Below are 24495 nucleotides of genomic sequence, written 5' to 3'. Positions count from 1 at the left end.
GTGCCAGGCACTTGGCATATGACAGAGAACAAGTTAGACATGTCCTTGTCATCAAGGAGCTGAAGGTCTAGTGAAATGAACCAAGAAAAAAAGTGAATGGAGTATGAGAGAGGCCAAAGATCACTCATTCATTCATTCATTCATTCAACAAGCATTATTGATTTCTACAGCCCTGACTCTGGAAAATCAAAGATGAATGAGACCAAATCCTTGCCTTCCAGGTGCTCCCCATTTTGTGTAATGGTTCCACTGGACTCTCTGCCACTGGAATGTCTGCCCCTCCCTGCTTTAGAACTTAAGCTCTATGATGATTCACTGATGTATCCCAAGTATTTAGAACAGTGCCTGGCACATAGGTGCTCAATAAATATTTGTTGAATGAATGATTCTTAATTTAGGCCATAGTTAGGAATCAGCTGATTCTATTCCAGACCACAAGTTCAATTCAACTATGGAGATGGAACCTAGACCTGTGTTTTTGGTGTGTTTTTTTTTTAATTTAAGGTAGGTTTACAAAAAATCATGCAGAAAACATAGAGTTCCCATTTACCCCCCTATTATTAACACCTGCATTAATATAGTACATTTGTTACAACTGATGAAAGAATATCATTATAATTGTACTATTAACTATAGTCTATGGTTTACATTAGGTTTTCCTGTTTGTGTTGTATAGTCCTTTTTTTAAAGACTTTTTTTATTGTGAACTTTAACATATATATACTTAACAGTGATAGCTTTCAAAGTTAAACTGTATAGTCCTTTTTTTTTTAAGTAAATTATTCTATGAATATATATAACCTAAAATTTGCCCTTGACCTGAGTATTTTTTAAAAGCTTGCCAGCAGTCAGGGGTGAGAACATCTGGTCTAGTGTGAACATATGAAGACCAGCGAAATTGTACAACAGAAGAGAGAACTACAAAGATAACCCATGATGGCAGTGGGCAAGATGACTGAATGGAGTCACACAGAAGTAAAAGAAGAGGGAAAACATTTTTCCCCTTTAATTGTTGATAAAAAACAGAGTTAGGAAACAGTGCAAGGAAACCAATCTAAAAACTGGAAATAATTACATGTCAAACACACATTGGGTTAATAAACCCTGAATGGCTACCAAAAAAGGACAATGAAAAGCTAGAGTTGAGTGTGTGCCAGGCACTGTGGTAGGTGTTTCACCCACACTGTTCCCCTTAATCTCTGCAACAATCATGAGGCAGGTATGATTATTATCCCACTTTACAGACTAGGGACCAAGGCTCAGAGAGGGCAAGTAACTTGCCAAAGGTCACTCAGACAGGAAAGAGTTGATCTGGAATTAAAACCCAGTCAGTGTGTCTCTAGAACCAGCACCCTTAAGTGCTAGGCTTTCTTCAAGATTTTCAAAAGCAACCACCCATTGTGGGTCTAGTAGGAAAATTTTGAATTATTGAAACACTGGATAAGTATAATAGAATTGAATGTTGGGAAAACCAATTATTCAGTGGCTCTAAAACTCCAATACATTATTCCTTCAACAAATATTAAATGAGCAGCAACTATGTGCCTTACACAATGCTAGTTTGTATCAACTCATTCACTCCTACCTCTAAATACTCTCATGTGGGAGAGTCAATCACAGCTTGCCCCGCCCACACTCATTTCTATAATCTGTACTACCCCTGCTGTCTAAGTCCCACATTTGATACCACACGCCTGACTTCCAGCCACAGTTGGCTTAGGGGGCAGACAATAACCTAAAGACATCCAACCTAAACGCCTATCAGTAGCCTATTGTTGCCGAGATGGAAAAAGGTGTGTGTGGGGGTGCTCCTTTGCAAGGACAGTATTCAAATGTCTCTGAAGCCTCTTACTCTACATGCCCTTTCTTTTTTCCTTTTTTTTTTTTTTCCTCCAATTTCTCTAGCCAGGTCTGGCACTCTAGGGCTCTATGACTACTCTATGGGCTCATCCTAGTTAGTCCCTGTACCATCCCAGTTCAGGATCTAATCATGCGCCTCAATCAGGATTTTTGGAGTTTCAACAGAGACTCAAGTTCCTTCAGAGAATAGGGAGTTTTTTGCCTGGCATTGGAAAGTTGTCAGATTAGGATCACCCCTCGGACTCTTCCAAGTTTCACTTCTGACTGGCTAGGAAACCCTGAGCAGGTTACCTAACTGTCTGTGAGTTCTATGTCCTCATCAGCAATACGGGGACAAATAAGTGTACCTAGTTCAAAGGGCAGTAAAGGACTAAGTACAGTGCCAGGCACATAGCAAAGGTATAATAAATGTTAGTTGTTATTACTTTTCTCTTTACCCATTGACTTCTTTTGTACTCCCTCAAAATGTTATCTGGCCTTTGGAAGACAGGAAGAGAAGGTGTGGTGTTGGGGAAAATAATCCTTATCAAGTTTAACTGGAAATCAACAGAAAATGTCCAAAATTGAGAAAACCAAAGCTAGTCGTCTTCTTTAGAAATATGGCAGAAGCAGCAGTTAAGTACTGAGGGTAAAGTGGAAAGTGGAACAGGAATTATATGTTTTTGGGTACCACTTTATTTTTTAAAACCATGTGCATGGATTACTTTGATTTTTAAAATATTAACATATAATAAAATATTGTCTTGCTGTGGCCCTGACTCAACTTCATGGTGTCCTTACAACTCCAGCTCAATTATTAACGACATCAGTTTCCTATCGTCTACGAAAGGCTTCTGATTGTCCCATTACACCTTTTCAAAGCAAATTATATGGGTCATAGGCAGTGCCCATGGCATGGGAAGTGATTGGCTGCAACTTGGTTCAAATGATTACCCCCAGGCCAATCAGCTGTGGCCAGGGTTTCATAACAGAGAACACAGCTGTTGAGGTGACAGAGGCTGTGGGCGGGACAGATTTCTTGAAGGTGGTGTGGGAGGGGAAAGCTTCGATTGACACGGGTGGTACCCTATCCACAAAGGTCTCTGGGAGGGCTCCCAGAGTTCTCCAGCCTTCCCATATGCTCCCCTCTCCTATTTGTACAGCACTCTCCATTCTCAACCAAGCATTTAGCAAGTGCTTATTCCAGACAAACATTGTTGAAATAAATGTTGAACTTTCTTTTGTTGTTGTGTATGTATTTGCCTTCTCTCTCCAGGTTAGATTATAAGATCAAGACAGGGAGCCTACTTTATACAGTCCCCACATCTGACAAAGAGCCTATCATCCTGCTAAACTGTCTGCCTTTGTGCAGTGAGGACCAGCTTTGGAGTCAGACAGACATGGTTCTGGGACTTACACCTGTGTGATCCTGGACAAGATTTTGCCACTTGAGTCTCAGTTGCCTCCTTTGTAAAATGGGGACTGATAACCTACTTTCGGGTCTGTTGTGAGAAATAAACAAGATAATGGGTACTCAAGGGGATGGCAAATGACTTTATGTGCCCAAATATATGTCAACCCCCAAATATAAGAAGGATCTTAGATATAAGATCTAAAACCAAGCTTTTAAGCCAACTTAATATGTCACATTTTAGGGAACTAGAAAAAAAATGTTCAAATGTCTGTTAAAAATTATATTTCTTAATATAGTTACATTTAAAATGACAGATTACATAAAACAGTAATTCATTTATAAATGCTCCTTTTCTCCATTATATTTATGGAACAATTTTATTTGAACTGCAGATATACGTCTTTAATGAATAAAAATGTTTTCAAATTAGATTGTGGTGATGGTTGTACAACATTGTGAATATACTAAAAAAACATTGAATTGTACCCTTTAAAAGAGTGACTTGTATGGTATGAGAATTATATCTCAATAAAACTGATTTTTAAAAATAATTACTTTAAAATTGGTTTCCAACATTTGAATTGGGAGATTTCCCACAACAGGACTGTCAGCTTTTTTGGAAATTGGGGAATAGCATACCTCCACTGGGTCTGCTTTTCTTTCTGACCACAAGCATGGCATTTTGAATACAAAATGGCAAATGCAATTAATCCAACTAATGATTAAAAATAAATAGTGAAAAAAAATACTGGACAGCCTAGGGCTTGCCCAGACTATAGCCTGCCAGTTGCAAGCTTCATGCATTTTTATTCCCTGCCTGCCCTCAAGAGGCTTTTGAAATGCACCATGGAAAACTGGGGGTATGTACTTAGGACATGATAGGCATTTAAAAAAAAAAAAGCTTGGAGCATTAATTGCTATCATTTTTTCTTTTCTCTCTTAGATATATGGTTATATTTGATTATTTTTCTAAAACAATGCTTTTCATCTCTAAACATTTATCAGCATCCCCTGGAGGGCAAGAATGCTCTGTCCCACTTCCTGAATTTCTGATTTGTAGGTCTGGGGTGTGGCCCCAGAATTTGCATTTCTAACAAGTTGGGACCACACAGAGGACTCTAAAGTTATATCTTAATGAGATTATCTGCCAAGAAAAATATGGGCTACCTTTGTTTGTATCTCTGATCTTTGAGACATCTTTGGGCAGATAAATATATGAAAAAGGCAGATGCCTCAGGCTAAACACATTCCCAATCTGTCTGGGAAATGGGGGCGCGCCAAAAGCCAGATGGCTTTTATTTCATACCAGAGCAATGCATCATGATTCCCCCCTCAGAATCTTAAAACAAAAGTGAATATTTTAAAATAGAGGCTGGAATAGCGACTGACAAACTGTCCCTCAGATTGCAATACTGAATATAAAAAGCATATGCTGTGTACAAGTGATCCCCCAATAAACTGCTCTAAATTCTATTTTTTCCAAGACAGTATTCCAGTAGTTTAAAAAATGACACTAAATAAAAAAGAAAGTCCAAGGATTTAAATTCGTAAAGATAATTGTTTTTCTTTGTAAGTTAAATTGGATTTAAAAAAAAAAGAACAGAAAAATAAACCTTTGGGGATAGGACCTAGTTCTGCTAGCTCTGCTGGTGGGATGGCACCTCCATCTGCAGTCACTGTCAGAGCCCTGGCATTGCCCTGGGATCTCAGCTGCTAAATACCTCCTGACTTTGCCATAGAAGCCAGCAGAAAGGGGAGGCTTGGCTAGGAGGTTAAGTCCTTGGGAAAAAATGTAAAGATGTGCAACGTCAAAAAGTCTCTTGGCTATGTATCCCACTCTACCAGGAAATGCAAGACATCTAATCCATGAGTAGAGAGACCTGGAGAGGGCAGACAGTATATCTATATGGCTGGCTCAAATGACTAACTCTGCAACTATCCTAATAAAAACTATCCTAAAAACGATGCCTCTGCTAATAAAACCCTTATGCCTCTGATGATGTGCTTCCAGAGGGAGGTAGAATAAGCAAGAAGAAGGGGTGAATTAGCAGCCAGTAAACCTGTACAGATCTAGGGAAGAGGTTGTAATGGTTAGGTTCATGTGTCAACTTGGCCAGGTGATGGCACCCAGGTGTTTGGTCAAGCAAGCACTGGCCTAACCGTTGATTAAATCATCAGTCAATTGGCTGCAGCTGTGGCTGATTACATCAGCGAAGGGCGTGTCCTCCACAATGAGAGAATGCAGTCAGCTGAATTTAATCCAATCAGTCAGTTGAAAGACTTTTAAGCGAGACAGATAGAGGACTGTCACTTCTTGTTCGGCTGATGAGCAAAGCGTTTCCTGAGGTGTTCATCAAAGTTGCCAGTTCGTTGCCTGAGGAGTTCATCAAACACATTCATCGGAGTTGCCAGTTTGCTGCCAATGAACATCTTCATTGGAGTAGCCAGTCTGCTGCCTGCCCTACAGAATTTGGACTCATGCATGCCCACAGTTGCGTGAAACACTTTTATAAATCTTATATTTATAGGTATCTTTTGTTGATTCTGTTTCCCTAGAGAACTCTAATTAATACAGAGGTCATTAGGTAGAAGCATCTTGAGGGGTCTGAGAAGCCGTTGAAGAAATGGTAATTTTCTCTCCCCAATACTGCAACTAATAGTTTGCATCATTGTCATCATTCATCTCAAAGTATTTTCTAATTTCCCTTGGAAATTCTTTGATCTATTAGTTATTTAGGAGTGGGTTGTTTAATTCCCATATATTTGATAATTTCCCAAATTTCCTTCTTTATTGCTTTCTGATTTCATTCCATTGTGGCTGGAGACTATCCTTTCAAATTTATCAAGACTCATTTTATGCCCTAACATATGGGTCTATTCTGGAGAACATTCCATGTGCACTTGAAAAGAATTTATATTTTGCTGTTTTGGGGTGAAGTGTTCTACAGATATGTTAGATCTAGTTGGTTTATATTGTTGTTCAAATCTTCTATTTCCTTGCTGATCTTCTGTCTACTTGCTGTATCTATTATTAAAAGTGAGGTATTGAAGTCTCCAATTACTACCGTTGAATTATCAATTTCTCCTTTCAATCTCTCAGATTTTTTTCATGTATTTTGGGACTCTATGTTAGATTCATATATATTCATTTTCATTCAATAAACATTTGCTGAAATCATAGCAAAGAACAGAGAAGAGATAAAACTGACAAAAACCTTGTCCTCATGAGAGTTATATTTTATGTGAGAAAAAGTGGCAATAAAAAAATATGCCATATGTCAAATGGAGATAAATGCTGTGGAGAAAAACAAAGCAGAGAAAGGAGGATAAAAAGTCTGAGTGTGGAAAGGGGTAAATCGCGATTTACTGATATGGCACAGGGAGGAAATTCAAAATTAGGTTTTGGACATGTTAAGTTTGAGATGCCCATTAGACCCGCAAGTTGGAGATGTTGAATAGACAATTGAAGATTTGGGTTTGAAGTTCACGAGTGAGGTCAGGGTGGAGAAGCAATATGGGAGTCATTGACATCTAGGTGATATTTTAGTTGATACTTGGCCCACAGCAGATGCCCATTAATATTTGTTGAATGAATTAATGAATGATCCTTAGATGTTTTCCTTTAGTTGAAGACTAACTTCCAAGTTTTAGAATGTAGGAGCATTTCATTTCCTGTAATCAAGTGAGCCTTTGCAGAGTAAAATAAAAGCAAGCTTTAATGTTATATACCCAACCCCAGATCCATATGGTCTGTCCAGAAGGCAGAGTCACATCTCACAGTGCTCTCTGAGCCGCTGTGTCCCAGCAGCCTTCAGATCCTGATGTGTTCTGGGTGCAGCTATCAGGGAAGAGACCCACTTCCACAAATAAAAGCCTAACAGGAATGGCAGGGAGCAGTTGGTTGTCCAGTTACATCAGGGGGCCTCGCAGAAATGGTTAAAAGGCTCTGTCTTTGGGGAAAAGTAGCCAAGTCCCAAGCCCATCAAATTACATTGCTAAGTACCAAATACATTCTGACATTTCAAATGTAGCATTTGTTTCCAAGTTCAAACCACTATCTTATTACCAAGTTGCATGATCTTGTTTTGTGTCCTCTTTAATAATATACTTTATATAGTTTTGTGAAAGTCTAACATATATAGAGAAAAGTGCCCAAATATATAGCTTGATTAATTTGCATACACTGAATATACTGTATAATCAGTACCCAGAGCAAGAAACAGAACAGTATCAGCTTTCCAGAAGCCTGATAGTGCCCCCTGCAAATCCCTACTCACCACCACCCCAGGAAACTCCATATATTAGTTTTACCTATGGAAATACTTTTTTTTGTAAATGAAAGCATGCAATAGGTACTCTTGTGTGTGGCTTCTTTCACTCAATACTATGTTGGTATCCATGTTGTATGTAATTGTAGATTGTTCATTTTCATTGGTGCATGAATATAGCACAATTTATTTATCCATTCTATTGCTGAAGGGCATTTGGGTCGTTTCCAATTTGGGTCTCTGACGAATGTACTTCTGCGACCATCCCTGCACATGTAGCATTTCTGTGGGGTAATATATCCAGGAGTGGAATTGCTGGGTCATCTTATTATGTGTGTATTCAACTTGAGTAGATACTGCCAGTACCAATTTGCACCCCTGGCCACAGTATATGAGGGTTCCAGTTGCCCTAAACTGCATCATCATCTTTTAAGCAAAACTACTTTAGGTGACATCTGGTGACCAAAGAGAGAAAGTCATGCTTCACGGTGCCATTTGCTTAGAGGGTGCAGGCCCCAAAGACGGAGCCCTAGTCATCCAACTCACACCTTGATTAGCCCAGTTTTCCCACCAGAGCAGAGGTTCTGAAACTTCATATGCATCAGAAGAACCCTGAAGTGTTTATAAAATTAAAATGCAGATTCCTGAGCCCCACCACCAGAGATTCCAATTCCATACGACTGGGGTGGAGCCCAGGAATCTCTTTTTTAACTAGTGATCCAAATCCTTCAGATAAGGGTGGTTCCCAGAAAAGATTCACTATACTGGGGATGCCAAGTTGCCCAAGGTGAATTCCCTTTTACCTTTAAAAAGTTGATTTTTAAAATAATATAGGCCTAAATGCAATGTGGTTTCCTAGACTGGTTCCTGGAACAGAAAGAAGACATTAGTGGGCAAACTAGTGAAATTCTAATCAAGTCTGAAGTTTAGTTACTAGAAATGTACTGATGTTCATCTCTGAGCTGTGACAAAGTTTCCATGGTAATGTGAGATGACATCGGGGAACAGAGTGAAGTGTATTCGGGAACTTTCCGTACCATCTCTGTAACTTTCCTGTAAATCTAAAATTATTCTAAAATAAAAAGCCTATTGAAAATAATCATATATGCTTATTGTAAATATACGAGAAAATGTCATATTGTAGAAAATGTCAGCTTTATGTAGAGATACAAACTAAAACATGTTGGGATTACACGAAGTCCGAAATTTGCTTTAAAGAACTTTATCAAAAAAGGAGGGATATAGATGAAGCAAGTGGTGTAAAATTTTAATAATTTTTAAATCTGGGAGATGGCTATATGAGGCTCAATATAACTTTCTCTCTACCTTTGTGTATGTTTGAAATTATTCACAACAAAACCTTTAAAAAATAGTAATACATGCTCATTTAGGAACATAAATATTTCATTGTATGGAAATACAGTAATACCTTTTACTCTGTCTGTAATACAGCAACCTCGAAAGTGGGGTTTTTGTTTTGCTCTCTAGGGGGTGTGCAAAGGTGACTTGCGGGGGAGAAAAATATTGGATCATCTATTTGTAGTAATTTTTTATTCCATCCTTTTAATTTCTATTTTTTTTTGTTTTCAACAATGCACATACTTGATTAACACAGGAGTACATTCATGTGGTTTATAAATAAATAATTAAATATATTTTCAATAATTAAATGTATTTGTGACTAATAAGAGTCACCACCTGAAGAGAAACTTCTAGAAATGGATGGTCAGAAGGTGATAGGATTGCAACATTCTAAATGTGATTAATCCCACTAACGGACTACTAGGGAGGGATGGAATAGGAAGATTTAGGCTATATATATCTTTCCACAATTGAAAAAAAAAAAAAAAAAGACAGTCTAAATAGATGACAATTAAATGCCAAGGATGATCCTGGATGGGATCTGAGGTTGGAGGAGAGGAGGCTCAAAGGGACACAGATGGGACACAAGAAAGAAAAAAAAAAAAAAGGAAATATAGAATGTAAGCTTTATATCAATGTTGAATTTCTTGAACTTCCTAGCTGCGTTTAATGAGATTGTATAAAATAATGTTCTTGTCCATGGGAAAGGTATACGTGAATTATATTGTTTGTTCAAAGATACGTGCAGCTTGCTCTCATATGTTCAGAGGACAGAGCAATAGATGATGGGTGTTAGGGAGGGAGAGAGGGAGGGAAAGAAAGAGACGGTGGTATGACAGGATCGTAAAGGTGATGGATCGGGGTATGGGGGTCGGGGGGTCGGGGTATGATGGAGTTCTATGTATGGGGTTTGTACTGTTCTTACAACTGTTCCTGTAAGATTGAACTTATTTCAAAATAAAATTTATTATTAAAAAAAACAAAAAAGAGTCACCATCAAAAGAAAGTTAGAAGACCACTCTTTTGATAGCATGCTCCCCTGGATTTGTCAAAGTTATTTAAAAATGAGGGACACTTGCCTCCAGGGCAGTGCAACATGGATACCAGATTCCCCTTGTGAATTGAGGGCATCCTACTTTCTGGCTCTATCCATTTAGTTCCCATCACATTTAAAAAAAAAAATCAACTTAATTGAGATATAACTTGTGTACAATAAACTGTACCCACTTAAGTATACAATTCAATTGAGTTTTACCAGATGTATACAATCAAGATATAGCACATTTCCATCATCCCCAAAAGTTTCCAAATTAACACTTTGCAGTCTGGCTCTCCTTCCTTCTCCAGCTCCTGACAGCAACCACTAATCTGCTTTTTCATGACTATAAATCAGTTTGCATTTTCTAAAATTTGTATAAATGGAATCATAAAATGTATACTCTTTTGTATCTGACTTCTTTCAGTTGGCCTGTTTTTTTTTTTTCAATTCAGTTTTGAGATATATTCACATACCCTACAATCATCCACAGTGTACAATCAATTGTTCACAGTACTGTCTTATAGTTGTGCATTCATCACCAAAATCAATTTTTGAACATTTTCATTACTCCAAAAAATAAAAATAAGCATAAAAATACAAGTAATGAAGAACACCCAAAACATCCCATCCCCCCTATTATTCATTTACTTTTTGTTCCCATTTTTCTACTCATCTGTCCATACACTGGAAAGACGGAGCGTGAGCCACAAGGTTTTGACAATCACACAGTCACACCATGTAAGCTACATAGTTATGCAATCGTCTTCAAGAATCAAGCCTACTGGGTTGCAGTTCAACAGTTCATGTATTTCCTTCTAGCTATTCCAATACACTAAAAACTAAAAATGTGTATTGATATAGTGTATAAGAATAACCTCCAGAATGACCTCTCAACTCCATTTGAAGTCTCTCAGCTGCTAAAACTTTATTTTGTTTCATTTCCCTTCCCCTTTTCGTCAAGAAGACTTCCTCCATCCCATGATGCTGGGTCCAGGCTCATCCCCAGAAACCATGTCCCATGTTGCCAGGGAGATTTACACACCTGGGAGTCATGTCCCATGTAGGGGGGAGGGCAGTGAGTTCACCTGCTGAGTGGGCTTAGAGAGAGAGAGGCCACATCTGAGCAACCATAGAGGTTCTCTGAGGGAGACTCTTAGACACAATTATAAGTAGGCTTAGCCTCTCCTTTGCAGTAACAAGCTTCATGAGGGCAAGCCCTAAGACCAAGGGCTCAGCCTTCTAAACTGGTAGTTCCCAGTGCCTGTGAGAATATCAATAATTTCCCAGGTGGGGAAGTTTAATATTTCTGCATTTTCTCCCAGTCCCTCATGGAGGCTTTGCAAATACGTTTTTATTCTCTGCCCAAACTACTCTAGGATGTATCAAGGCTTCACACTAACTTGTACAAATCAACAGATCTCACTCCTTATTCAAAGTTCCATGTAATTATGGTGTTTGAATAAGCTGACCATACAAGTTAAATTATTTAGTGTGCTACAGAAAATAAAGATTTTGCTCCAAATAAACATCTCTTCCTTTGGTCTCACACAGAAGTTGAAGTTTTAAAACAGTAAATATAGTCCTTTACCCTTTAGTCTAATTTGCCTTAGTTTCTAACCAGATCTGCTTCATTCATACCTCTAATTGAAGTCTGAATTCTTTTTCAGCTTTTTTTAACAGTTGCTGTATGAGGTAATACTGACATTCATAACTGTCAAACTCTAGCTCTGAGTGTCAGGTGTCACACAGATACTCAAAGTTCCAGGGACTGACAAGGTTATACACAAACAGCCCAGCATCTCAGAGTTTAGAGATAACCATCATAACTCAGAAATAGATGTGACTGCTGTGAAAGCTTACAATCTAGGGACCTTTACAATAAGCCTTCCCCTGATAACCTGTGCTCTAAGATTGAATTCTCAGAGTTTGCACATTATAGTTAGTCCGTATTAGAGAGGCATTATAATGTTTGTCTTTTCGTTTCTGGCTTATTTCACTCAAAATGCTGTCCTCAAGATCCATTCATTTAGTTGCATGCCTCACAACATCATTCCTTCTTGCAGCTGCTCTATATTTTATGCATACACCACCCTTTGCTGTTCTGTTCATCAGTCGATGTACCCTTAGGCCACCTCCATCCATTGCAAATTGTGAATACTGACTTGGCCTGGTTTCAAGATTTGTCCATGTTGTTGTATTTTCCAGTAGTTCATTTCTTTTTGTTGCTAATATTCCATTGTATGGAGAGAACACATTTCGTTTATCTACTCACAAATTAATGAACATTTTGGATTGTTTCCAGTATTGGCCTATTATGAATAAGGTGGATATGAACATTTGTGTACAAGTCTTTGTGTGGACTTATATTTTCATTTCTCTTGGGTAAATAGCCAGCAATGGAGTGGCTGGATCATGATGGCAGTTTTATATTTTTCTTTATAGGAAACTGCCAAAGGGAGATTCAAGAGCAGCTTACCTGAGTGGTTCTGACTCAGGGTCTCTCACGAGGTTGCATTCAGATTTTGATTGCTATTGTCTGAAGGCTTGATTCAGGCTTGAAGATACACTTTCAAGATGGTATATTCATATGGTTGACAAGTTCATGCTGTCTGTTGGCAGGAGGCCTCAGTTCCTTGCCACATGGACTTCTCCATAGTGATGCCTGAGTGTCCTTACAATATGGAGGCTGGTTTCTACCACATGTGTGATCCAAGGGGAAGCAAGGTGGAAACTACGATGTCTTTTGTGACCTGGCCTTGGAAATCGCATATGATCATTTTCACAAAAGTTTATTGGTTATACATGCTGGACTTATTCAATGTGGATGTGAATACCGGGAGGGGAGAGTCATTAGGCTACCGCACTCAGCCTCTCTTCTATGTTGGTCCACAATGTACAAACTCTTGGAAAAGATAGTATTGAAAGAACACAGTGTCTCTTCCAGGAAACAATGTGACTGGTTCCAGTTCTACCATCAATTAAGTTCCCTGGGCCTAAGAGTTTCTGTCAGTTAAATGAGCTAGGCTCTAAAGGCCTGTCTAGTTTAGGACCTTCTGGAATCAATGAGGCTGTATGGATCACAACTGGTCAGAAGTTCGGGCAGTAAAGGGGCATTTGTGGCAAATCAGGGATTAGAAAAGGAAACAGTTGTGACTTAAAAGACCATGTGATTCCTTAAGATCAGATGGTCTAGGAAGGAATGTGCTGAAGATTTATAGGACTTCTGTTTGAGCAGAAGGTGGTGACTGCGGCAAATGCCATTCCTCTTGGGGGATAAAAAAGGGAAACAGTCACTGTTTAACAGTTAGACTCATACATGAATGGGAAAGAGGAGGAAACACGCACAATTAACCATTTTGAAGTTGCTGGAAGTTTGTGGGGGCTTGCTGATTTATAAAAATGAATATATGTGGAGTATGAACTTTAGAATAATATAAATTCGGTGATTATTACATTGCAAATTAATTATTTCTACCAAAGCATTTATCATAGCATCCTTCAAGAGGGCTACCTAGGAAGACTTACTGTGGGTTTCTTGCAAGGGTCTCAGGTAAGAAAAGCTCGAAAGCTGGGTTTTTGATCCCTCGGTCAATGGGAGATCAATCAAGGAAAAGAGGGTTAGAGGTTCAAAGGTTGTGCTGGTTCAGAACTACTGTGAAAGACAAACTTATAATACATATTTCTCTTAAAATTTCTCTTGAAGAAATAAATGATCATTGTAGAAATTCAGATAATATGGTGACACATTCAGAATTTTAAAGTCACTATTAATCTCACCACTGAGAGATGCCAGGATTACCACTTTGGAGAATACCCTTCTGGTCATTTTTCTATACAGGGACGCTCATATATATGCATCTTTTTATAAAATTGAGATCATATTTATCCTGTTTTTTTTTCACTTTGTATAAGCTTCTGACGAGCACTGTTTATCAGAAGGAATGCTAATCATGATCCTGTGTTTCCCCTATGATCTTCAAAAGTTTTAAGATTTTCATTTTTAAAAAAATAAAGTGTGCACGTGATACAGAATTCACAAAGGAAGAAGGATGTAGATGGAGAATGAAGTCTCCTTCCATCCCCTGTCCTCAGCCACAGTTCCCTTCCCCAGAGGCAAGCAGTGTTCCCATTTCTTGCTAATCCTTGCATTTATAAATTTATTACTTTATTCTCTTAATCAAACCCTATTATATATATAATATATATATTATTATATATAATATATATATTATATAGAATAAACATTCTATTCCCCATGTTCTGTACCTTACTATTTTTTCTTAACAATACATCTTAGAATCTTTCTTATCAGTAAACGAAGAGATGCCTCATATCTGAACAGTGACATAGAACCCCACTGTGTTGGGTATAGCCCAATTTTGCTGGACATTTAGATTGCTTTCATTCTTTTACTATTAGAAACAATGCTCTAATACATATCTTTATTTGTATGTGTGTGTGATAAATACCTAGGATAGAGATTGCCAAATCACAGAGCATGAGGATTTGTTATTTTCATAAATAGTCTAAATAATCTGGCATGGTGATTATACCCATTTTTCCTCCTACAGGAATGCCTGAGAGTGGCTGTTTCCCTGTATACTCACCATCACTGTGTGTTATCAAATTTTTCATTCTTTGTCAATATGATGACTGAAAACAATGTTCTCTCATTGCAGTTTTCATCTGCATTCCTTTCATTACCAAGTAAGGTTGAGCATCTTTTCAAAGGTTCAAGAGCCATTTGTGCTTCTTTTCTAATTACCCCTTTGAGCCCACGCTCTGGAGTGGGGACTCCACTCAAACCAGAGCCAGGTTACCTTGTGTGCCAGTTTGCATACATATTAAGTCCCCCAGAAAAAGCCATATATATATATATTTTTTTGATGGAATCTTGTGGGGGCAGATTGATTAATCTTTTTGATTAGGATGTGACCTCTTGATTGGATATTTCCATGAAGATGTGACCCTGCCACCTTCCATTTCCCAGAGGGTCCTGTCCGAACGATGAATATGGTCACATTCTTGCCAAGGAAATCCTTCTCACCTCCACTCAGCATTTAGAAATCTATGAGTTGATGTTTAGCTTACACTTTACCTACTTCTGCCCCTGGGATCAACCCAGAACTCATTGTGGGGAGAAGGGTAAACCAGCCACAAGAATTTGTCGCCGATATGATTAAGGCCAACTGTGAGGTCCGAGGACCCACCGAGAAAAACAAAAGCAAAAACAAAGGAGCTGCAGGACAGTTCCAAAGGGCTCCGCAAGGCGGAGTTTAGCTGATTTTGAGCTGTTTTGTTGTTTTTGTTTTGCTTTGGCCTCCAAAACAACCCCATATGGAAAAATAACAATAAAAAATCCTGCTAGTGTTTGAATTCTCCTGTTTTTCTTCTCTCTGCCTGGGAACAAAAGCAGGTACTTCATATATGCAAAAGGACCTTCTTTTTCCAGAACAGATGTCAAGGCCCAAAGCTGAGAATAAAAAATCAACAAGAGCCACAAATTCTAAGTTGTAAAGGGTCCCAGCCAGGGCCCATCATTCAGCCCACCCCTCCTCTCCTCAGGGAGAGGGCACCCTGACAATATAGGACAGTAATACCCTTTTTAAAAAATATTAAAAACACCCAGTTGGGTTCTAGATCTTTCTTGTGGCTTTGTCTTGACAACTTTGGTCACAGTTTCTGAGGTCTTGCTGCCGAGACACAGGAAAGCTAAAGACCAGAAGGAGTTAGAGAAGACATCAAGATCTAGCTTTGTCTTGCTCCCTCCAGGCCATTCTCTCCTCTAGGGTCAGTGGGGAGAAGACCTTTGAATCAGGTTTGAGTTTTAAATTTAAAAGTCAATAGGACGGGGGAAAAAAAAAAAAAGTCAATAGGACGGTAATTTAAATACCGAAATGAGGGGGATCTCTGAAAGTAGCTGCAAAGTTGTGTTATTAAAGGAACCGCTCCCTGGAGGAAAAGGGGGAGGTCCAACTTCATACAGGTAGAGACAGTTGTTGGAAAAAGACTGCTGCAGGTTTTTATCCCAAGTGGTTAAGACTCCCAAATAAGCTGTTTGCCTGCAGAATAATCACAGCAGCTGAGAGATCTCTAAGGCCCTGACTAGTGACCCTGTTATCTCCCCAAGCACCACAGTTTCTGGATCTGTCTGATGGATGTCAGAGTAGACCCTGCTGGTTACTTGCTGCAGAGTTGTCATCATAATTTAGTAATACATCCCAAGTTTTAAAAGCATCTGTTAGTCAAGGAAAGCCACACCCCCATTGGTTAGAGGAGCAGTGAGAACCAGGCAGCAGAGAAATTGTTAATTTTATGAAATGTGGAATCCTGTATTACTTATGTGGTCCTTGTGAGAATTAGACCAGCTAAAATATGTAAAATGCTCAAAGATGTCTGTGAGTTGGTTGACTACAGATATTCTATAAATGCCTATCGTTTAAAGTAGCTTGGATCTTATTAGACTTGGGAGCAGATTTGTTGGTGGGGATGGCAGGAGATTCAGCAGTCAGTGTAAAGCAGCATTCTCCAAGTATAGAATGCAGGACCCCTGGTGGGTTCCCAGAACCTTTAATGGGGTCTTTGAGGTCAAAGTTATTTTCATAATAATGCTAAGACATTGTTTGCCTTTCCCACTCTCATTCTCTCCTGAGCATATACTGGAGTTTTCCAGAAGCTATGCAGGGTGAGATGAGGTCATTGCTCTAACGGTTAATGAAATCATTGCTTAGGTACCTGTGCTGGTTTGAATGTATTATGTCCCCAAAATGCCATTATCTTTGATGTAATCTTGTGTGGGCAGACATATTAGTGCTGATTAGATTGTAATTCTTTGAGTGTTTCCATGGAGACGCGACCCACCCAACTGATTGGATAGTCTCCATAGAGGTGTGGCCCTGCCCATTCAGCATGGCCCTTGATTAGTTTACTGGAGCACTATATAAGCTCAGACAGAAGGAGCGAGCTTGCTACAGCCAAGAGGGACACTTTGAAGAATGCACAGAAGCTAAGAGAGTAGCTGCAGATGAGAGACAGTCTGAAGACAGCCCTTGAAAGCAGACTCTTGCTCCGGAGAAGCTAAGAGAGGACAAACACTCCAAGAGCAACTAAGAGTGACATTTTTGAGGAACTGCAGCCTAGAGAGGAACGTCCTGGGAGAAATGTCATTTTGGTTTCAAAATGGCATTTTGAAACCAGAACTTGGGAGCAGATGCCAGCCACGTGCCTTCCCAGCTAACAGAGGTTTTCCGGACACCATTGGCCATCCTCCAGTGAAGGTACCCGATTGCTGATGTGTTATCTGGGACACTTTATGGCCTTAAGACTAACTGTGTAACCAAATAAACCCTCTTTTATAAAAGCCAATACATCTCTGGTGTTTTGCATTCCAGCAGCATTAGCAAACTAGAACAGTACCCTTGGGTTTTTTTTTTTTTTGTGTCTGACATTCCACTCAACATGATGTTTTCAAGGTTCATCCATGTTATTGCATGTATCAGAACTTCATTGCTGTTTACAGCTGAGTAATACTCCATTGTATGCATGCACCATAAGTTATTTGCCCATTCATTGGTTTATGGACGCTTCGGTTGCTTTCATCTTTTGGCAGTTGTGAATAATGATGCTGCTAAAAACATCAGTGTACAAATATCTGAGTCCCTGCTTTCAATTCTTTTGAGTATATACCTAGTAATGGGTTTGCTGGGTTATACGATAGTACTATGCTTAGCTTTCTTTACTTAGCAATGAATGAGTGTTCCTATTTCTTTGTACCCTTGGGTATTAAAAATTTCTCAGATTTGATTGGTGGTTGCCAGGGCTCAGGAGTGGGTGGAAGGGTTGACTACAAAGGCTCAGAGGATAATTTTCAGGGGGATGATGATTCCATATCTTGATTATGCTTGGTTATGCTTGTGACAGTAAACCTTTGTCAAAACTCAAAGAACAATACATTAAAAAAGGGCGAATGTTACTGGGTAAATTGTACTTCAATTTTTAAAAAGCCAAAAAATATTCCTCAATTTTAATTTCTAGTAGGATAAATACTGTTAGATATAACCCACATAAACAAAAGCTTTTTGGAAGTCCTTAAAAATTAAGCATACAAAAGGGCTCTGAGCCCAAAATTTTGATTATCAGTGAGCTAAAATATTATTTCTTTACTAAAGCAGTTGCCATTACTCCTTCTGGAGTTTGAGAGGGCAAAGTCTCTTTGGCCCAAAAGCCCATAAGCTGCAATATCCAGTATAATAGCCACTGGCCACAGGTGGCTTTTGAGCACATAAAACTTGAGATGTACTTGGTAAAAAAAGAATGTAAATATATAATTTTTACATAGAAACTATATTTTGGAGGGTATATATTAAAATACATTTAAAATAATTTGTAAAATTAATATAATTTGTATATTTATATTATCAAATTATTAACATAGATTAAATTAATTTCACTCAATGCTTTTTATTTTTTCTTAATGTGGCTACTAGAAATTTTATTACATACAGGCCCTGCGTTATATTTCTATTGGACAGCACTATTCTGGCAACATACATTCCTGACTGCCAATCTTGATTGTACCGCTATACTAGCTGTTGTCAAAAGACATACCTCTTTATGAGGTTTGCTGGGATGTAAAATGTGGGTAGTATCAGGGTTGGTGTGAAGATTAAATGTAAATAATGCATGTGACGTACTTAGCACTATACTAAGCACCCAAGTAAATAGTAAGTTTGGTGGATATTACTAGCAAAGGCCTCGGTTTCCTAATTAATGCCGTCAGAGTGGGATACATGCGCATTAAATGTCCTTCCTCTGCCATCTGTTTCCACTCCGGAGAAAATAATAATTAATGGTAGCCCGGGCCTGACCCTGCTTTTGGGCGGGACCACCCTCTCCACAACCACAAATTCAAATCATGACCCACGGTCCCTCCTAGAAGTTCCGCATCTGTATGTATGAACGGAGCCCCAGGAAAAACCTAAAAAAAAGTGACCCAAAGCCACTGAGCCTCCCTTAGCAACCGACGCCGAAGCCCGTTGCTAACGGGGAAGGAAGAACAAGGACTATTGATCTCCGGCAGCGCTACTTCCGGTCGGGCTGGGAGAGGGTCCCCCGGCCTACCTTCCCCGGAGGAACTGGGACTTTGGTCGCGGGTTCCGCCGCCTCGGGAGCCTTCGGAGTCCTGGGTCCGGCGGCTGCCGCGGTAGCCACCGGGACAGCGGCGGGGCCTCCGGCGCGACGGCGATGCTGAGCTCCCGGGCCGAGGCGGCGAGGACCGCGGCCGACAGGGCCATCCAACGCTTCCTGCGGACCGGGGCCGCGGTCAGGTGAGCTGTGCGGGGCGGGGCGGCGGAAGAGGCCCGCACCGGGGTCCCCATCCCGGGCCTGTGGCGGCCTTTTCAGGACCCGGTCTGTGTCCCCGGGGCCCGAGTGGCCGCTCCGGAGGCTTCTGCGTCCCGGATGGTTGGAGGCCCAGGCGCTGACGCGGGAGGGGCGACGGGCGTCTCGGGGTCCCCAGTCCTTTTCGGCAACACCAATTTTGTCTGCACTCCCCATTTCTGCCAGCGTTCCTCCTCCCCGCCCAGTTCTGTCAGTGCGTCTCCGCCTAGGCCTCCCAGTGCGCACCAATCCTGTCAGATTTCCCGGGACTGCCAGGGCCCTTCAATCTTGTCAAGGCCCCGAAGTCTGTCAATGGCCCCCAGTCTTTCTAGGTCCTCCTATCATGTCCTGGCCTGCCAGGGTCCCCCAATCTTTCTAGACTCCCCAATCCTTCTAGGATTCCTACAGAGCTGTTTGTGCCCCTAGTGCTGCTAACGCTCCCCAGTCTTGTCAGAACACATAATCCTACCAGGGCCCCAAATCCTTCCAGAATTCTCCCAAACTGTCTGCTTCCTTACTCCAAGCTTGCCATCTGCCAATGTTATCAGGCCCTGCTAGGATTCCCTCAATCCTATCAGTGCCCTGGCCTGCTAGCTCCACCCCAAATCTTATCAGAACCTAGGTCCTTCCAGAGATCTCTAATTCTTTCTGGGTCCTCAGTCTTAGCAGTGATTCCCTTATCTTGCAGGTGTCCCTAACCCAGTCAGGTTAAGGCTACCCCAGTCCTGTTAAGGTGCCCCATTCCTGCTAGAGCCCTTATCAGGTTCCCCCAACCCTGTCAGGGCCTTCATCTTCTTTTCTTATCTACCCTTCCATGGGCTTGTGGCTTCAGAGCTGAGCACCAAGGCTCCAGGGCTGACCCTAAATGACTCAGACCAGCTCCTCAGGTCAGTTTCCTTCCTCTCAAATTGGAGCAGGTCTAAAGAGCCTCTCATCCCAGGGCTGGAAGCCCTCAATGGCTACTCTGTCCAGTGCTCCATTCCATAGATGGCAAACGGGCTTTGCCAGTGGCTCCACAGCTGAACTGATAGCAGAACTGGGAGGAGAAGCCAGCTCTCCTCTGCCCCAGGCCCCACCACTTTCTTTATCATTTTTCATAGTAATGGAGTTACCAACATTTGCCATTTGTCCTGATTTTTTGTTTTGTTTTGTTTTAATGCTCTGCTAAAGACATGGGCAAGATCTCTGGTTCATCCCATCGATGCTCTGTCCTTCAGTTCTCCTCAGGAGCTTTGTGGTTTTAAGCACAGATTTGGGAGCCTGACAGGCATGGGTTCTGATCCTGGCTACTTCACTCACTTTCATCAAATTGGGCACATCTCTTAGTTTTCTCATCTATAAAAGAGTCTGCTTCTGTGGGGTTGTTTTGAGAATGAGTTGAGACTAACATCCTGGCATAGACTATGCATCCTTAAATATTAGCATTTGACTAGGGGATTTTAAAGCACTTTTGACTAGGGGATTTTAAAGTGTTTCAGCATTTCAACAGTTTTGTTTTTTGTTTTTTTTTTAACCTTTACAGACACTGTTGTGAATGTAAAAGTCAATACAATAATGCATTAAGAAATGACAAAAATAACTTTCCTGAATGAAACTGAGATTATAATACTTAACAAGAGTAGCAGTGAATATTTAAGCTCTTACTATGTATCCTATGCATTAGTGTTTGTTTCATTCTCACAACAACCCTATGAAGTAGGTCTCATGATTGTCCCCACTGTACAGATGAGGAAGCTGAAGCTTCAAAGGTGAAATGATGCCTCAGGAAAGGCAGGATTTGAACCAGGTTAATGTCATTCTACTTTTAAAACCAAGTTCTGTGGACAGTCTGTTGACTTTGGGATGAACAAAGATTTATTTGAAATTCGCTTGTCAGCTATGACAATAGGAAAATGGTACCTGTTGTAAGACAAAGTCACTATTACCACCAGTGACTGTTCACTGGGTTAATATTTACTGAGCTGAGGTCAAAACAATATTCACATGATCCAGATACTGGGATAAGAATATATTACACACACACATACACACACACATACATATGCACATATAACACATGTATTCAGATATATCTTACACTCAGTGAAGTACCAAGTGCTTTTTCAGTAGAAATGCATAACAGTGTTTTAAATTACTGGTAAAATTTCTTCATTTGTAGTCAAAGAATGACTTCAGTATTCAAGTCAAGCCTAAAACTAAGAAATCTTTACCTTTATAACATCTTTTATACTATTTTATGCTCCCCTCCCCATTTATTATTCTAAAAGAGAAATCTGTTTCTATATCCTTTCTCCAGTATTCAATCATTCAGTAAGTATTATTGACAACCTACTAAGTGCCATGCATGATCTAGTCTTTGGGAGTGAAACAGACAAGGAGCCCTACCCCAGGGGACTTCACATTCTAGTTGAGGGAGTCAGACAACAAACATAGTGAATAAATGAATTTGCTGATAGAAGGTGTTCTAGTTTGCTAATGCTGCTGGAATGCAAAACACCAGAAATGGATTGGCTTTTATAAAAGGGGTTTGTTTGGTTACAAAATTACAGTCTTAAGGCCATAAAGTGTCCAAGCTAAGTCATCAGCAGTCGGGTACCTTCACTGGAGGATGGCCAATGGTGAGGGAAAACCCTTGTTAGCTGGGAAGGCACATGGCTGGCGTCTGCTCCAGAGTTCTGGTTTCAAAATGGCTTTCTCCCAGGATGTTCCTCTCTAGGCTTCAGCTTCTCTCCAAAATGTCACTCTCAGTTGCTCCTGGGGCGCCTGTGCTCTCTTAGCTTCTCTGGAGCAACAGTCTGCTTTCAAAGGCCGTCTCCAAAATGTCTCTGTAAACTGCAGTTCCTCTCTCAGCCCCTGTGCATTCGTCAGTGTCCCTCTTGGCTGTAGCAAGCTCGCTCCTTCTGTCTGAGCTTATATAGTGCTCCAGTAATTTAATTCAGTCCCACACTGGGTGGGGTCACACCTCCATGGAAATTATCCAATGAGAGTCATCACCCACAGTTGGGTGGCGTGCATGTCCACAGAAACACTCAAAGAGTTACAATCTAATCAACCCTGATACGTCTGCCCACACAAGATTACATCAAAGATAATGGCGTTTTGGGGGACATAATACATTCAGACTGGCACAGAAGGTAATACATGCAATGGTTAAAAAGGAAAAGTAGACTGAGGAAAGGGACCATGAGTGCAGGTTCTGTCTTGTGTTCAGTGCAGACCTCCTTGAGAAGTAGAGGGAGGTGAAGGAGGTGGGTGAGTGAGCCAAGCAGCAACCCAGGGGAAGAGCATTCCAAGCAGAGGGAGAAGTTAATGCAAAGGGCCTTAAGTGGGAGCGTGGCTGGTGTGCTCAGGGAACTTCAAGGCAATCAGGGTGGTTGGAGCCGTGCAATGACAGGCAAAGCAGGAGAGAAAATCCAGCTTTCCTCTGAGTGAGGTGGTCTTGTTGGGAGGTGGTGTTCTGATTTAGGTTTTAAATCCTAATGTCTAAGAGTGCTAATTTTCAAGATACGATCCTATTGCTGTTTTTTGCTTTAACTTAGAAGTTAGATATTTGGTGGATAATTTTGACCAAACATTATTCCTAATTACCTATCTCTGTATATCCATGTATTGTGTTTGCAATGACAGAAGACAGTAAATTTATTTTCTCTTTTAGATATAAAGTCATGAAGAACTGGGGAGTTATAGGTGGAATTGCTGCTGCTCTTGCCGCAGGGATCTATGTTATTTGGGGACCCATTACAGAAAGAAAAAAGTGTAGAAAAGGTAAGAATGAAGCCATTGCATCATGATGCAAACCTGATCCAAAGCAATACAAAAAGAGGAGTGTGTGTCTGTCATTTTTTTGTTCTTTTACATCTTATAATGAGGACTTCACTTTTTGAAACAGTACTTTGTTTTAACCAGAAGTTAATTTTGTTGACTCAGTATTTTATACCCTGTAGTAAAAAGATTTATGAGCCAGCCCCTCTCAAGTCTTGAGTTTGAGGCATACTTTGCAATGAAAAATTTTGAGCGGCTTCATTGTCTAAGTGTTCTCATTAATATGGCAATGGTGTTTTTCAATGGTACAACTTATTAATTATGTGATGCGTTTGTGGTTTTGCTAACTAGCTGCTAGTTACTAGTGAAAGTTTCAGGTTAGATTTTTCATTAATAAAAGAATCTGTTTCCTTGTTTGAAAAAATGCCCTCTTTTGTAAATGTTGCTCTACTTGTGTTGATTAAAATTCAGCCAAAAAAAAAAAAAAAAAAAAAGAAAAGAAAAGGGACAGAGGAAGCACATGTGGCAAATGTTGATCATTGTTAAATCTAGGGGTAGTTACAATTGAGGTTCATTATATATTCTCTCTCCTTTTGTGCATGTTTGAGAACTTTTGTAATAAAAAGTTTTTTAAAAAATTTCAGCAAAAGAGGGAAATATGATGAAGTTTTACTGATAATCTTTGCAGAAAGACTGATCAGAATTGCTAGAGTGGTGCTGTTCCCACTGATTGTAAGATGAAAACAAAATCATTGTCCTGGGAGAGCACCAACAGAACAATTGCTTTCTTCTGTTCTGAGAAACGTTGCTTTCGCATTAAAGAAGAAAGAGAGCCAGCGAGCCAGGGAGGGGGGTGGTTATTAAATGCTTTTGTACATTCAGTATGAACCAAGCTGTGCCAGATACCATGGTAGGTTTCAAAAATAACACATGATGAGGAGGACCTGTCCTTCTGGAGCTTACAGTCTGAGAGAGGAATACTCGGACAGAGCCTGGGAACAGGCAAAATCCTTGGCTCCAGACGTCTGTGGATAAGAACTTCTTAAATTGGGATTCCAAATTCAAGGCTGTAGTGCAGAAACCTTGGATCCTGAATTAGAGAGAAAAGAGAGTTGGTCAAAATATGATGTGCTGTTTTCTTCTCCTTCCTTTTTTTTAGGGCTTGTTCCTGGCCTTGTCAATTTAGGGAATACCTGCTTCATGAACTCCCTGCTGCAAGGCTTGTCTGCTTGCCCTGCTTTCATCAAGTGGCTGGAAGAGTTTACAACACAGTATACCAGGGATCAGAAGGAGCCCGCCCAACACCAGTACTTATCCTTAACACTGTTGCACCTCCTGAAAGGTATCTAGATGGGAATGTAATGGGGGATTATGTGCAGTTTCAAAGAAGACCAGATGATAGACAAAAGTCTAATAGCCTTAGTGTAGTGAAA

The 24495-nt window shown here is 40.2% G+C and overlaps 1 protein-coding gene across 2 annotated transcripts in view; it reads right to left on the bottom strand.

Annotated features, from left to right (window-relative positions):
* Positions 1-19471, bottom strand: part of LOC119519374 (SV2 related protein) — a 104010-nt gene extending 84539 nt beyond the window's left edge. For both annotated transcript variants that reach the window (XR_005214012.1, XM_037816955.1), the window contains exon 1: positions 19043-19471. Coding sequence is in view for 1 of the 2 variants with exons in the window: in XM_037816955.1 (XP_037672883.1) it covers positions 19043-19299 (257 nt within the window). In the remaining variant the exon portion in view is untranslated. The remainder of the gene's footprint in view (positions 1-19042) is intronic.
* Positions 19472-24495: the final 5024 nt, after the last annotated feature.

This window comes from Choloepus didactylus, chromosome 23 (genome assembly GCF_015220235.1).
Source record: "Choloepus didactylus isolate mChoDid1 chromosome 23, mChoDid1.pri, whole genome shotgun sequence".
Classification (NCBI taxonomy): Eukaryota; Metazoa; Chordata; class Mammalia; order Pilosa; family Megalonychidae; genus Choloepus; species Choloepus didactylus.
Note: the sequence above shows the minus strand (reverse complement) of the source record. Positions and strands in the feature narration are given on the sequence as shown.